This window comes from Lithobates pipiens, unplaced genomic scaffold, assembly GCF_037356315.1.
Source record: "Lithobates pipiens isolate NorthernLeopardFrog02 unplaced genomic scaffold, aLitPip1_a1.2 Scaffold_28, whole genome shotgun sequence".
Classification (NCBI taxonomy): domain Eukaryota; kingdom Metazoa; phylum Chordata; class Amphibia; order Anura; family Ranidae; genus Lithobates; species Lithobates pipiens.
In genome coordinates this window covers 154,890,901-154,907,557 of record NW_027507789.1, presented here as the reverse complement: position 1 = coordinate 154,907,557, position 16,657 = coordinate 154,890,901, and the positions used below count along the sequence as shown (strand labels likewise).

Below are 16,657 nucleotides of genomic sequence, written 5' to 3'. Positions count from 1 at the left end.
ATCGCATGGGTGAGCCGGTAGAAGCACCGAATGGCGGCGGGGAATGGGAACGTCCCCTCCCGCAGTTGCCTGTAAAAACAATCAAGTAGCTGAACAGCTGCTATGATTGTTTTTACATGACAGAGAATCACCGGCAGAAAAGAATCAGATTTAACCACTCAAAGTCCAGGACGTCATATGATATACAGTGGGCGGGAAGTAGTTAACTTGTCAGAGGGTCTAAATTGTTCCCACTCTACTAAAAAAGGTTGCTTTGTTCTATTTTTAACCAAATAGGTCAGTGTTTTGTTTTTTATGCAGAAGCTTTGCTTTTTGCGCAACATGAATGATCCTGTGATCTTCTATCAACAGCCGGCTGGGTGACAGGCTGGTTCACTTATCCTTGTAGTCTTCCCAGTCTGGCCATCGAGCGTGTGCAGGTTACTGAGCGGTGTCTCTCACCTGGGATCTGGCTGGCTGGGGGTGCCTGGATCATGCTTGCTTGACTCACGGGAGGTGTCTGTGAGGTTTGCCTGTGTGTCGGTGCAGCACTGTGTCTCTGCCACATGTTTGTCTCTATCTCTCATGGCGCTGGCTGGCGCCCATTTTCGGTGTGGGCAAGGGCAGCATGCTTCTGGGCTTCAAGTGGCCATTTCCTGGTGATTCCCTATTCAGGACACCGGCGGGCATTTTCTAGAAGTCGGAGCACGTTTTAGTGCTCTAGCAGCAGCTTCAGTGCCCTCGGCTTCCTATTTTGTCATTACCAACGCTGGAAAGCCTTCTATGTAGTCTGAGCATGTTTTTCGGATCGTTCAGCGATCACTCACCGATCGTTCTGACGGACTGGCACCGACACAGGTTTGGTTCCTCTGCACCTGGGAGCACTCGGGGTCTACAGGCACCGCTGTGCACAGTGCGGAACTCCTCAGGGTGGTGAGTCTGGCGGGTTAGAATCCCTCAGTCAGCGGCAGCAAGGTGGGTGGGACTGTCACTGTCCTAAGTCCCCATCGGGTGGCAGACAGGGTAGAGTCAGCATGGCTTCAGAAACTGGTGTTTCTTCCCCTGAAATCCAGACAATTGCAACCGGGTCACCTGCGGACTGCGCAGTTCCCACAGACACCCTGACGGCGGTCCTCAGTTCGTGGGGGAAAAAAGGTGCTAAAAAGCGGCCCCTGCCCGACCCCCGACCCCCGACCCCCCCCCCCCCCTCTGGGGAGAGCTCTGACGCAGACTCGGGTCCTGCTGAGGCCGGTGACCCCTGCTCTGTCTTGTCAGATGACGCTGACCAGGACCGTTCGGACAGTGAGGATGAGTCCCCGCCCGGGAGCGACAAAGCGCTTGTTGGAGCACTTATCACAGCTGTGCGCGATACCCTGAAGATTCAGGAGCCAGCGGATCCATCTGCTGAGGTACCGGTCCCGTTTGGGTCCCGCAAGCCAGCACGTTCACTTAAGTTGTTCCCGTATCTGACTTATTTTGAAAAGTTAATTTACAAGGAATGGGGTCGCCCGCAACTGACCTTTTCGGTCCCCAAATACATGGCGGTGCGTTACCCCTTTGAGGAAAGCTTTCTCAAAAAATGGTCGGCTCCTCCGGTCGTGGACCCCCCAGTATCCAGGTTAAATAAAGTAACCACGATCCAGGTTGAGGGGACTCCTGCATTCCCACGGACCGGAAGGCAGAGGTGGTGGCTCGTTCCTTGTTTGTGGTTGTGGGGTCTGCCGTGCTGAGGCGCCTAATTTGGCTAAAATGCTGGTCTGCTGACCAGGCATCTAAAAAAGCCCTGACGGATCTTCCTTTCCTTGGTGACCATCTCTTTGGAGCCTTGTTAGATTACATTATTAAAAATGCCACAGGTGGTAAGAGTACACTACTCCCGCAGGCCAGGAAAGCTAAGGAGCCGCACCGTAGGCAAGGGCCCTCTTTTTCCGCTCACAAACGCCTTTTTTGTCCGCTCCGAAGCTTCGACAAAACGTTCCCAGCCCGACAGGATGCCCACGGACAGTCAAAAACGTCCCTGGAAGGAGGATGTGGCGATCACCATGCAGACCCTGCAAGAATTTGGGTGTCTGTTGAACCTTAAAAAGTTGGTGATTGTGCCGACCCAGCATCTGGAGTACCTAGGTTTGCAGACTCTCAGATCCACGGTCAAACTGCTGATGAACCGCAAGTGGTCGCCGCTCCATTTTTGAATGCGAGTACTGGGACTCATGGTAGCCTCCTTTGAGGCAGTACCTTATGCCCAGCTCCACTAGAGTCCTGCAGAAGGAGATTTTGACAAAATGGGACAAATCTCAGTTGTCCCTGGATCGACAGATCCAGGTGAGCCAGTCAGTCAGAGACTCACTGATCTGGTGGTTGAGGTCCCCGGTGATTCAGTCCAGAAAATCGTTCCTTCCTCTGAAATGGATGGTGATCACATGGACGCCAGTCTATCCGGCTAGGGTGGAGTGATGAGGGTTCAGTCGACTCAGGGCCTCTGGTCGACGGAAGAAACTGAGTTGCCGATCAATCTGCTCAAATTGAGATCGATCAGGCTGTGCCTCTACACATGGTCAATGAGACTTCAAGGGCGTCCGATCAGGATATAGTCAGACAACACCACGGCTGTGGCGTATGTCAATCACCAAGGTGGAACAAAGAGCTCAGGTGCTGCACGGGAGGTCGCTCACATATTTCGGTGGGCAGAGCGACACGTACCAGCCCTGTCGGCCATTTACATCCTGGGAGTGGAAAACTAACAGGCAGACTATCCGAGTCGACAGATGCTGGACCCAGGAGAATGGGCATTGCATCCGGAGATATTCAGGCTGCTGTGCCTGAAGTGGGGCACACCAGATGTGGATCTACTGGCCTCCCGTCTCAATCGGAAGGTGCCAAGATTCCTGTCCAGGACAAGAGATCCGTGGGCAGACGCGTCAGACGTGCTGGTGGCTCCGTGGGATTAGCACCAGCTGATCTACGCCTTTCCTCCACTGAAACTGTTGCCACGTCTGATTCGCAGAGTGGAAGCCGAGGGGATCCCAGTAATACTGGTTGCCCCAGATTGGCCTTAGCATCCTTGGTACGCAGACCTGGTGCGTCTAGTGGCAGACGCTCCCTGTTGACTGCCCTTGCGAGAGGACCTCCTATCTTAAGGTCCAATTTTCCATCCTGCTTTACCATCGCTGGCTTTAACGGCATGGCTATTGAGAGCCAGTTGTTGAGGAACTGGGGTCTGTCGGACTCAGTGATTCCAACTATGTTGAGGGCACAGAAATCTTCTTCTCGGAAGATATACCATCGTACCTGGAAGGCCTACATCTCCATGTGTGAGGAGAAAGGATGGCATCCGTGCTCCTTTGCCATATCCAGGATCCTACTGTTTCTCCAGCAAGGAGTTGACCAGAGATTGGCATTAAGCACCATCAAAGGGCAAATATCAGCCTTGGCTGTCTTTTTTTCAACGACCCCTGGCATTGCACTCCTTAATGAGTACCTTTGTTCAGGGGGTACGACACATAGTCCCTCCGGTGCGTCCATTACCCCCTTGGGATTTGAACCTGGTGTTGGCGCTTCAAAAACCGCTGTTTGAAAATATCAGTGAGATTCCCTTGTTGACTCTTTCCCAGAAAGTGGTCTTCCGGGTGGCCATCACATTGGCAAGGAGGGTTTCGGAACTGGCGATCTTGTCCTGCAAGTCACCCTACCTGGTTATCCACAAGGATAAGGTGGTGTTATGTCCGCAACCGTCTTTTCTACCGAAAGTGGTCTCGGCTTTTTATATCAATGAGGACATTGTATTACCATCTCTGTGTCCTAAGCCGAAGCACCCCAAGGAGGTAGCCCTTCACACTCTGGACATGGTTAGGGCTCTGAAGGTGTATTTGTCTGCCACGGCTCCCCTTTGGAAGTCAGACTCACTGTTTTTCGGTGGCTGGTCCAAAGAAGGATATGGCGGTCTCGTCGGCCACCATTTCCAGGTGAATCAGACAGATTGTAGTACAAGCCTACGCCTTGAAGGGGCAGGTGCCCCCCTTTCCGGTCACGGCCCACTCTACAAGGGCAATCGGAACATCTTGGGCCTTCCGACACCAAGCGTCGATCACTCAGGTGTGTAAGGCGGCGACCTGGTCCTCTGTCCATACATTTACCAAATTCTACAAGGTAGACGTCAGTGCATCGGCTGATGCCTGTTTTGGCCGCAAAGTTTTGCAGGCGGCCATGCAGTTGCAATTGAATATGCAATAGATGTTTTTTCCTGTTTGCTAAAAAACGCAGTACTGTTATGTTAATGCACTGTTGCATTACTTCCGCAGTTTGCTGTGGTCTGGGGAATCACTCCTGTTGAGGGTACCCTGTTGTGCGTGGTGGTTTTTTCACACACTGCTCTTCTTTTTGTGTGGGTTTAGTTTCACTAGTTCCCACTTGCCATGGTGGATGAAGTTTATATGCTGTTTTTTTCCCACTCCTTGTTTGGCACTGCTTGGGGACGTCCCATTTGTTACAGAGAGGAGCTGTGTCGGTTGGTGAATATAAGAGAAAATAGGATTTTTTTGTACGCATCGTAAAATCCTTGTCTCTGTAATTCACCGAGCGTCACAGCACCCGCCCTTCCTTTTCTCTTTACGTTATACTGCTTATTGACTTACTGAGGCTGCTGTTGCAGGGTGTGGGATTGTAGCCTGAGGGACCACCCCCCTGGGCGGAACTGAGAGTTCTGAGTGTTGTATTACAACTATGCCTAGTATCTCCTAGTGATGGGGCTAACAACCCATTTGTTACAGAGAGGAGCTGTGTCGGTCGGTGAATTACAGAGAAAAGGATTTTACAGAAAATCCAATTTTTTTTTTTTTTTTTTTTTTGCGGCAAAATAAATTTTTATTCCCTCCAATTGCTCATCTGAGCCCCCATGCACACCTGAGCATTTTTCTGCTTGTTTTCCTATGCCTGACTACGCAGAATTCTTTTTATTAATTGTCCCTGTTCACAATTGTGCGTTCAGTAGCTCTACTCCTGAAAAAAAAATGCTTCAAAATCACAAGGAATACGCTCTGCTCAGATGTGAATGCAGGCTATTTAACACTGTGACCTGCAATGGTGCATTTCTTTATCGTACATCATGGGACACAGAGCCGTAGTAATTTCTGTATGGGTTATATGGCACTTTCAGGTGATGGACATTTGGCACACCCTAGACAGGAAGTTTAATTCCCCATATAATCCCTCCCCTTACCGGGATTACCTCTGTTTTTTCGCCAGTGTCTTAGGTGTTGGTCACGATTAAAGATGTGCTGTGCTGAGCTCCGCTGGAGAAATCTTTGCTGGGGCAAGCCGAGCCACCGGATCCATTCAAAGTGTCTTTTCAGGCTGAATTGAATGGTACCTGGGCCTTGTGACAGAAGAAACTAGGTTTTGCCTGTAACGCTTCTCTTTTTAGAGAGCTGGACCCCGGGATCCAGTGCTTTGATTTTTTTTTTCAGGCATATTTCCTGGCAGGGTGCTTTACAGGTCCAGGGGTGTGGAACCCCCCCGATAAAAAGGGGCCGGGTCCCTGCCTGAAAATTTTTTAAATAGAGCCCACCGCGAGTGGTGAAGATTGGGTCTGTCTGGTTTACCATAGAACCCTGCAGCTGAATAGGGTAAGTGGAGATTCCCTAAGGAATTTTTCAAATTCTTGTGGGTTTTCTCTTTTAAAGTAAATGTGGTCATGCCTAAAGTCCCCTACCGGGGGCTGTCAAGAGCACGTACCCGATTCCATGCTTGTCAGTCTCGCTCTGTGTCAATACAAGCTGCATGCTTCCTCCAGCCCTTTGAAAAGGTCCCCCACCTAGACAGCTTCTCTCCAGGAGGTAGAAGGAACATGGGGCAGTCAGCGGTATGCCGCGCCGACGCCATAACAGCGGTTTTCTGTCCGTCAGCTCTTCTCCACCCCAGCCCCCTCCACATGCGATCTGGTCAGATCAGAGGCCCGCTCGCACGGGAAAACAATCTTTTTTTGGGGGGCGTAGTGGGAAGACGGAGAAAGGGGTGGGGCTTGGCACGGCATTGACATGCCTCAGACATTCATAAATGTGGGGCTGTGTAAGCTATAAAGTGTACCTTTTTCAGGTGCATTTAGCTGATGGAGGGATACAGAGCAGACGGGGGCATGCAAGTGATGGTGACACAGGCATTTCCAGGGCACATTTACTTAGCATCAGGCTGAGCATTAATAGCAGCGCCAGTTGCTGGACTATTTCCTCAGCAGTGGGTGCATTTTGGTAGTACCTCTGCATTTGTGCTTGGCACTAGGACCAGAGGGGTAGGTACAGATACCTCAAAAAACAAGGGCACAAAGGGGTCGCCCTCAGGCGCTAACACCATCCCCCCCCGGAAGGCCTAGGGAGACAGAGTGAGCCATCAGGGTTCTCAGGGGCTGCAATTGCTTCTGACAGTTCAGCCTCTGTCCATATTACTGAGAAGGTTTTTTCCTCAGCCCTGATTGGAGGAAAGATTATCGGCTTTAATTGCATCGTCACATAGTGGAAGAAACGCATTAGGTCCCTTTCTACTAACCAGGATCCTCAGAGGAACAATGGGAGAGGGAATATGAATCCCCCTCAGGTGACCGTGAAGAGACTGATGACTATTCAGACATGGAGCCACGGCCATGCCCACCCCACTTTTTTTTTTCCTCATTGGCTCACTGACTTTGACAGCAACAGGAGGCAATGGCACCACACTGTTGTCTCCGCCAATGAGGAGGGGAGTCCTGGACAGCCAAGTCTCTTGTGCGACATCGCTGGGTCTAGATATACCTCAGGTAAGTATTAGGGGGGCTGCTGCACACAGAAGGCTTTTTATCTTAATGCATTAAGATAAAAAAAAAAAGCTTCTGCCTTTACAATCTCTTTAAGCCCCGTTTCATGACCAGGTCATTTTTTTGCTATCCGGCACTGCACTACTCTGACTGGCAATTGCGTGTTCATGCAATGCTGTACCCAAATGAAATGTATATCATTTACTTCACGAAAATCGAGCTATCTTTTGGTGGTATTTGATCACCACTGTTTTTTTTATTTTTTTATTCTATAAATGAAACCAGACCGAAAATTTGGAAAAACAACGTTTTACTTTCTGCTATAAAACATATCCAATACATTTAAAAAAAAAAAAATCTTCAAATGTATGCCAAAATGTATTCTGCTACATGTCTTTGGTTAAAAAAACTAAAATAAAATCGCAATAAGTGTATATTGGTTTGCATGACATTTATAGCATCTACAAACAATGATGTGTGTGTGTGTGTGTGTGTGTGTATGTATATGTGTATAGATATATTAGGGCTGTGAAAATTAAAGATTAATACCTCGAAAAAAAAAATTTGATCGATCAAAATTCTTTTGACCGGTACTTACCTCTCCGCCGACTTCCCGGGTCTTCAGGGAGTTCCGCCGGAGATCCGGTGACATCACCGGACTCCTTCCCCCTTCCCCAAGTGCCTCCATCTGCTAACAAAGGGAAGGGGGGAGGAGTCCGGTGACGTTTCTGATTGAACGTAAGGTGTACGGGGGAGGGGCTACGCATGACACCCCCCGCTACTGCCCTAAGGAACTAACTAGATTGTTGGCTTTACATGCTGTGTTTTTATCATCTTTATGTGAGTAGTTTGTGTTTGAACACAAAAATTAAATCTTATTCTTAAGCGGTGAGCACTTTGATCTTTTCTTTCTACCCATGACCTGAGATTGTGAGAGAAGTTTATGGTCCGTGTTAACCCTTTTGATACCCGCATGCATGATCACCTGTTTGCACAGGGGTCCATGCCATAAGGTGAGAGTGATTCGTTAGACCGGAGGTGGAGGGATTGTCACGCTACTGTGGAAAAAAAAAATTACTTACGTCAGTGCTACAGTTTGAATTTAAAACGTTTATGTGAAACTGTGAAGTTAAGTCATGGATTGTGAAAACTAAGTAGTGTCAGGTGATTATATATAGTGTATACCACATTTACTACTGACTTATGCAGAGTTGCAATGCAAGGAGATCAGCTAAAAGTAGTTGGATCTGTATGTGCATTATAATTTAATTAATCAAAATTATTCGATTAATCGATTAAAAAATATATCGATTAATCGAACACAACATTTTTGATCAGTAACAGCCCTAAAATATATATATATATATATATATATATATATATATATATATATATATATATATATATTATTTATTATTTTTTTTATACTAGTTATGACAGCAATCAGTGACTTTTATAGTGGGACTGATATATGCGATGTGCGATATATGCAATATGACACTGACGCTGGGTGGGAACTGGCATCTCCAGTGACACTAATACAGTGATCAGCGCTAATAATATACAATGTCATTGTATTAATGACACTGGCTGGGTCATAAATGAGTTAACATTTATGGGAAATCAAAGGGTTAACTGTGTGCCTACCAATGTTTACTGTGTACTGTTTATACGAAGCAATGTGTCTGTTTTTATTCCCAGCAATATATAGAGAGCCCTGTGCTGTTTACCAACACGTGGCTCTCTTCTGTGATTCGCTCAGCTGATCCAGCCATGAATCGTGACTGGGACCTGCCGATTGGCATATGCTGTAGCGAATGACAGCACGGTGGGGGGGGGGGGGGGGCATTGTGCCCCCTACCCAGGAGAGCTGGATCACGTACATATACTTGTTGCGGCACATCGGTGCCGTTATCGCCTCAGTATATCTGCGGTAGGCCAATGGTTAAATTAGTATCAATATCAGTGTGTGTTAGGTAAGTTAAAAAAGCAAAATGTTTCTTCTGGGCAGTACTAGGGTACAAATAACATGACTATCTATCTCTGCAATTATCAGGAGAATGTGAATTTAGTTTTGTTTTTGGTGGTAGGTTATGGTAGTAACAAGAAAAATACAACTATATATTTTTTAATGGATCTCCTTTTTTTTTTTTCAAAAAATTTTCTAGCAAAAATTTAACGTGGTCTTTTATTAAACTTTCGAGTATCTTACCAAATATAGTTAACCTAACGGACTTCGATCCCTTTTTAAAAATAGGCACCACATCAGCCTTGCACCAATCTAATGGTATTAAAGAGTGTCAAAAATGATAAAATTTTTACCAATTTCTATTCTATGTTCCCTCCCAGTCTGTCTTGGAGAGCAGCCCTCACCCTTGGAAAAGTAGCTTCTTCAATCATAGTCAAGGCATAGATGCACTTAAGGATGCCCTACAAACACACACACACCTTTTTTTTTTTTTTGTTGTTGTTGTTATGTACACACTTGCACACTTACAGCTGCAAGACATTCTGGCTAAGAAAAGATTTAGGGGAATACATCATGTGCCCACCAAGAAGAGCTGAATAGACCATTGCAGTGCCCAAGAATTACAAACACGTTTTTTAAAAAAGATAGTTTTATTTATCCAAGAATAAAATCATTCAAGACATGTGTTCATAAAAGTAAAAAGCATTGGTTATAGCGGCATTTCCAAAATCATCGCTATTCCAAGCTGGTGTTGCTGGGAAGGTAATATCCTTAACCACTTTCAGACCGGACCAATTTGCTGGTCAAAGACCAGACCACTTTTTGCGATTTGGCACTGCGTCGCTTTAACTGACAATTCCGCAGTCGTGCGACGTGGCTCCCAAACAAAATTGACGTCCTTTTTTTCCCACAAATAGAGCTTTCTTTTGGTGGTATTTGATCACCCCTGCGGTTTTTATTTTTTGCGCTATAAACAAAAATAGAGCGACAATTTTGAAAAAAACGCATTATTTTTTACTTTTTGTTATAATAAATATCCCCCAAAAATATATAAAAAAACATTTTTTTCCCTCAGTTTAGGCCGATACGTATTCTTCTACATATTTTTGGTAAAAAAAATCGCAATAAGCGATTATTGATTGGTTTGCGCAAAAGTTATAGCGTTTACAAAATAGGGATAGTTTTATAGCATTTTTATTAATAATTTTTTATTATTTTTTTTTTACTAGTAATGGCGGCGATCAGCGATTTTTATTGTGACTGCGACATTGTGGGGGACCCATCGGACATTTTTGACACGTTTTTGGGACCATTGTCATTTATACAGTAATCCCTGCTATATAAATGCAGTGATTCCTGTGTAAATGACACTGGCAGTGAAGGGGTTAACCAGGGGGTGGCAGTGTAGGGGTTAAGTGTTCCTAGGGGTGTGTTACTAACTGTGGGGGGGTTGGGCTTTCATTTAGTGAACACTGATCTCTGCTCCAATCACATGGAGCAGAGATCAGCATCACTAGTTGCTAGGCAGAATGGAGAAATGCAGTTTACTCTGCATTTCCTCCATTTGGCCGCTCCGTGAGACGATCGCGGGGATGCCCGCGGCGATCGAGTCCGCGGGTCCCGCGACCGGACTCACGGGGGTCCCGACCAGCGCGGCGGCGCGCTCCTGATGGCAGGGCGGCATTGAATATTGGACGTACCTGTACGCCAATATGCCTGCCCGTGCCATTCTGTCGACGTACATCGTCGTGCGCTGGTCGGGAAGTGGTTAAGTAGGCCTAAGGATGTCCATGCATGCTCTTGGAAGTACTTGAAAGTATGCTGAGTCCTCTACTTGTTTTGCGGCGAGAACTGCTTCCTCAGAAGGAATTGCATACAAAATCAGCTATGGTAAAACAGTACAATATCATTTCAATATGGCAGACTTTCCTGTAAAAAAAGAGGATGGAAGATATTGAATACTGTAGTGCTTACCCAGACAGAGCAGGCAAACATGCGTAGCCAAGAAGAGGGATGCCCTAAGGTACTCTGCAAGACATTCTAATATATATCATCTTTTTTTTTTTTAGGAGCCTATGTTGAAAACAAACTGATGAGCCCACAAGGGATGGTGAATTATTCCAAGCTACCGAGCAAGGAGATGCTGCATGGCCAGCTTGTGAGTACGCTGGCAACAATGACTTTCCAAACGTCACGTTTGTTGACACATCATTCGTCACATCTGTCCAGCCTGCTAGAGCAACACAGCAAAGGGGATGTCAAGAATGATTGAGGAACCCCTGTATATTATTGATAAGACTTTTTAATAAAAGTGCATGTAGTGAACACCGTGTCTATAAAATGATTTTATTAACATGATCAATCAGAACATATGATCTTTATTATACCTATGATATAGAATGGCACACCTGTTCAGTTTGTAACATCCATATTGGACTAGAAGCAGTCCATCTGCCCTGAGAACTGTTATAAGTTGTAATGCACAGCAATTGTAGTTTAATGTCTCAGCACTTTAAGACAGCCTGTCCATTCCCAACTTTACCATACAGCATCTAGTGCATTGTACACTTGCAGGAAAAAAAAAATTTGAACGATCTTTACCTGGATCACTGTAGAAATTGCTCCTCACCCTCATCTAATTCGTAAGACAGTCATATTTAACAAGCAACATACACTGTTCCACATTGTCATATCTTTATTGAACAAATAGTTTAAAGTCAAGTCCCTTGAATGAAAATTGACCATTTTAGGATAATGACATTTAAAAAATAAGGTACATTAGTATTCCAATCAGTAACAGGTGTGGTAATGGAACCCTACCCTGATTTAAAGAAAAGAGGAGGTCCAGCCAAAAAATAAAATAAAATGTAAAAGTCAGCCGTTACACATACTGCAGCTGCTGATTTTTAATATTAGGACACTTGCCTATCCAGGGAGCCCGCGATGTTGGCACCCCAGCTGATCTTCAGAATCAACTCCCAGGTGCTGCTTTCCAATTGGCCAGGGGAAGGAGGAGGGGGGCTGAACTTCTGGGGGAGAGAGATGCAGCCTGTGTCCTGAAAGTGGGGAAGGGGGCCTGTCATAAATGAGTCCGCCCCCCCCAAAAGGTGTGACACCACAGGTGGGGAGAAAGCATATTGGGTAGAACTCCGCTTTTTAAGGAAGAAAAAAAAAGTACACTATGTTTGGTTACTGATAGTCTGGTCATCTCAAGAAAGATCTGCTGATGTGAATCTGGCCCAGTTCCAAGAATATTACTTAGAGGATCTTCACCTGTAAAGAAACATGTAAAAATCAGCAGTTACAAATTCTGTAGCTGCTGACGTTTAAAAAACACTCACCCGACCCCATTCTTTGCCAGTCTTTGGGTCCAGGAGCCGGCATCTTAACTGTGGGCAGTCGACTGTGACTCCTTGCGGCTTCACAGCCAGCTGCCCACTGTACATGCGTGAGCTACGCTGAGCCCCGAGAATGGTCCCGCAGCCTCCTATGACATGACTAAAGAGGAGGCCGAACTTCCACTTGGATCAGGCCGAGATTCCACAATCTGATCAGAAGTGGGAGTGGGTACCTGTCAAAATCAGGTACTTGCTCATCCCCACCAAAAACGGCATTCTAAATATGGGAGAGGAGGAGAAAAAGCGTAACTACTTCTTTTGGGTGAAGTTCAACTTTAAAATGCTAAAAGATGTGGAAAAGGGTACACACAAAAACCTTGGTGTTCATTGCGCCATAAAAAAAAAAGAAAATATAGTGCATTCGCTACTCTCCCTTTGAGTGGACATTCTGGAAATATGTCAATGGTGCAGCAAGCAATGATGAAGATGAAATAACGGAACAGGAAAGCCGCCGCAGAAATCCCTGAGCTTGTGAAAGCCTGTTTAATGTATTCAGTGTTAGAACAAAAATATACATGCAAGGACTCCACAAAGAAAACCACTGCACTTCAGAAGTAAATTCTGTAAAAGTCCACTTAGTTCTCTGATGCCCAATGTGCAGCCCTCTGCATGCAGTCCATGGGCTGTTGGGCAGAGTAGCCGTAAGGTGATGGGTGCTGGATTCCTTTCTGTGTTCCAGCACTGAAAGAGAGACTACTGTGGCCAGAAATAAGTTATGTAATAAGTTACATGTAAGGTCCCAGCCTGGAGAGAGAGAGCCTGTGATAGATACATGATCACCAATGGGAGGGTGGTAACTTTTACTTTCATGGGCACCAATGCCCAAAGGAGGGTTGAGGCTAGCACAGCTAGAGAACTGACCACAGTATGTTCTCCTTTTTAGTGTGGTCAGTTTTGATTAGAGAAGCAGAGGGACTGTCGGGAACACCAAGGATTTCATACAAAGAGAACAGGATACTCTCTCATTGTACAGCAGGCACATATCAGGAATATGAAATGTTGGGGCAACAAAAAATGTATTTCACCAGCAATGGCCACCAATGTGAAGGGGTTAATATTGCATCCATTGACATCAATGCCGGTGGAGGGGTTTAAATTTGGCAGTGACCACTATCATGGGGGGAGGTTAATAGTACTGACAGTGCTGGGGGTTATTATTGCACGCATTGACACACAGATGGTGGGAGTTATTGCATCCACAAGCACCAATGCTGGGGGTTATTTCGTTCACTGACACCAATGCTTTTGTATCCTCTGCCACCAATTTAAGGGGTTATTATTGCACTCACAGCAGTGCTGCTATTGTGGAGGTGTTGGGGAACACGCTTGAGGCCCTCCATAATTTAATGGTTGACCATCACTGACGTAGATGTTCCACAATGCTTCTGGGTGATTGTTTTGTGGACAGTTTGATCCAAACAGGGTTAAACAACCAAACGCCAGACCCTCACTGCAGCCATGAAGCATTGTAGGAGCATCATAGTTTTGGGCTGGTTTCCTATTCCAGAGGAAAATGTCAAGGCAGTGGTCCAGAACTTTGTTTGGCCATAAATGTTTGTTATTGCTTACTATAGAAGCATTCTGGCACATAGAGTATCTCACAAAAGTGAGTACACCCCTCACATTTTTGTAAATATTTTATTATATCTTTTCATGTGAGAACACTGAAGAAATGACACTTTGCTACAATGTAAAGTAGTGAGTGTACAGCTTGTATAACAGATTTGCTGTCCCCTCAAAATAACAAAAAAAAAAAAAAAAGTCTCACGTGACTTGTTAGTGTTACAAGGTCACAGGCGTGAATGGGGAGCAGGTGAGTTAAATTTGGTGTTTTTGCTCTCACTCTCTCATACTGGTCACTGTAAGTTCAACATGGCACCTCATGGCAAAGAACTCTCTGAGGATCTGAAAAAAAGAATTGTTGCTCTACATAAAGATGGCCTAGGCAATAAGAAGATTGCCAAGACCCTGAAACTGAGCTGCAGCACGGTGACCAAGACCATACAGCGATTTAACAGTACAGTTTCCACTCAGAGCAGGCCTCGCCATGATCTACCAAAGAAGTTGAGTGCACGTGCTCAGCATCATATCCAGAGGTTGTCTTTGGTAAATAGACGTATGAGTGCTGCCAGCATTTCTGCAGAGGTTGAAGGGGTGGGGGGTCAGCCTGTCAATGGTCAGACCATATGCCGCACACTGCATCAAATTGGTCTGCATAGCTGTCGTCCCAGAAGGAATTCTCTTCTAAAGATGATGCACAAGAAAGCCCGATAACAGTTTGCTGAAGACAAGCAGACTAAGGACATGGATTACTGGAACTATGTCTTGTGGCCTGATGAGACCAAGATAAACTTATTTGGTTCAGTTGGTGTCAAGCGTGTGTGGCGGCAACCAGGTGAGAAGTACAAAGACAAATGTGTCTTGCTCACAGTCAAGCATGGTGGTGGGGGTGTCATGGTCTGGGGCTGCATGAGTGCTGCCGGCACTGGGGAGCTACAGTTCATTGAGGGAACCACAAAAGCCAACATGTACTGTGACATACTGAAGCAGAGCATGATCCCCTCCCTTCGGAGACCGGGCCGCAGGGAAGTATTCCAACATAACGACCCCAAACACACCTCCAAGATGATTACTACCTTGCTAAAGAAGCTGAGGGTAAAGGTGATGGACTGACCAAGCATGTCTCCAGACCTAAACCCTATTGAGCATCCGTGGGGCATCCTCAAATGTAAGGTGGAGGAGCACAAGGTCTCTGACATCCACCAGTTCCTTGATGTCATCATAGAGGAGTGGAAGAGGACTCCAGTGGCAACCTGTGAAGCTCTGGTGAACTCCATGCCCAAGAGGGTTAGGGCAGTGCTGAAATATAATGGTGGCCACACAAAATATTGACGCGTTGGGCCCAATTTGGACATTTTCACTTAGGGGTGTACTCACTTTTGTTGCCAGCGGTTTAGACATTAATGGCTGTGTGTTGAATTATTTTGAGAGGACAGCAAATTTACACTGTTATACAAGCTGTACACTCACTACTTTACATTGTAGCAAAGTGTCATTTCTTCAGTGTTGTCACATGAAAAGGTATAATAAAATATTTACAAAAATGTGATTGGTGTACTCACTTTTCTGAGATACTGTATGTGAGTTCTCTAGTGATGCTTAGTGTGAGTTCCACCATATATTCTGTAGTTTTGAAGTTAGGGACCAGACCTCACCTCAATCGGGATGATAAGCCAAAGAGAGCCTTTCATGTAAGAAATAACACAGAAACATCAGTGAATGGAAAGTCTTTGTGAAAGAGTACAAACGTTTGTGTGTTAGTAATACAAAATATGATCTACTGACTTCATTAAAGAATGGACCATATTGTGGGAGTTCTTTGTGCCAATGACCAGGCAAGGGTATAACCGATTTCTAGCAATTATGTATATGGGCAAAAATAAAATAGGCAACATGCTGGTTTTGAGTTGGTGACATCCAGGTCTATGAACCTGAATATGCTTTACTTTACTGCCTTGAAATATGGGCAGGCTCCTATAAAGTTGTCTACATTTATATACTACACATTGAGAAAAAGAGGTGGCAGCAAATGGAAGCCTTTGTCAATGTACACTTATGAGGAAGACAGGGCCCTGTTCATTTTGCAGAGCACATTGAGCAGAGAGGTGCTGACATCGGGTCTTCAAGGCAGAGCAGTTGAGGCGTGGTGCTCTGGTAGTACCCCTATTCCTTTCCTGCTCTTGGTCATGCAACATCAAAACCACCCATTATAGGAGGTGACTTAGTCCAATATTTGCACTAGGGCCCATACATAATTAGCAATACCCTTGCACAAGGCACTGTTCTCTTCTGCAGTTTGGTGGTAACTTGCATGCTCTTGTTAATGTCATTGGCTGTAGAATCCACAGAAAGGCAAGTCTGTGTCCCTGTCATACATATGGGGGGAACCATCTGGTTTATATGGTGACAGTCTCCGCCTTTTGCTGTCTTCTGTATACGTGGTATGGTCTCCCCAAAGACTAGATTGCTCTTCTTTTTCTCTGTTATCTAGAAAGGGATAAACCCAGCTAGATGGTGTAGGATTGGGTTTTGGATGGTATTGAGCTGGTCCTGCCCAGGCTGAACCCAAGGTATCTGCATAATAGCCCAGAGGGGGTGGCTGGGTATAACACTTCACGGCATAAGCTGCGGCCATTTTGCCTGTGGTTTCGTAAGGTGCGTAGTCCCGGGGTGGAGCAATACCTTGAGACGATAAGTACCAAGGTGGCAGTTCTTTCTGTTCTACAGAGTAGAGACGTGTTGTCTGCAGAGGGTTGTGCAAGAAAGGATTAGAATAGCAGAGAGGTGGTGGTGGTGGTGGTGTTTGGCGTTCAGCCGATGAGACACACAACCTACCAAAAAAAGAAAAAAGAATAATAATTTATCATCATATGGTCCACAAAACCAGCACAAGTAATACAGCTAGTTTACACACATAAAATGTGTACACTATGCTTCTGAGAACTCTGGGACACTAGTAGTTTGACAGAA

At 45.6% G+C, this 16,657-nt stretch overlaps 2 protein-coding genes across 2 annotated transcripts in view; one reads left to right on the top strand and one right to left on the bottom strand.

Moving 5' to 3' along the window:
* Positions 1-11,054, top strand: part of MRPL10 (mitochondrial ribosomal protein L10) — a 47,051-nt gene extending 35,997 nt beyond the window's left edge. Inside the window, exon 5 of the mRNA XM_077459732.1 lies at positions 10,799-11,054. Within this exon, the coding sequence (XP_077315858.1) occupies positions 10,799-11,001 (203 nt within the window). The 3' untranslated portion in view covers positions 11,002-11,054. The remainder of the gene's footprint in view (positions 1-10,798) is intronic.
* A 4,147-nt stretch (positions 11,055-15,201) lies between these two features.
* The window catches only part of TBX21 (T-box transcription factor 21), a 141,689-nt gene continuing 140,233 nt past the window's right edge, over positions 15,202-16,657 (bottom strand). The window contains exon 6 of the mRNA XM_077459726.1: positions 15,202-16,518. Coding sequence (XP_077315852.1) covers positions 16,014-16,518 — 505 coding nt within the window. The 3' untranslated portion in view covers positions 15,202-16,013. The remainder of the gene's footprint in view (positions 16,519-16,657) is intronic.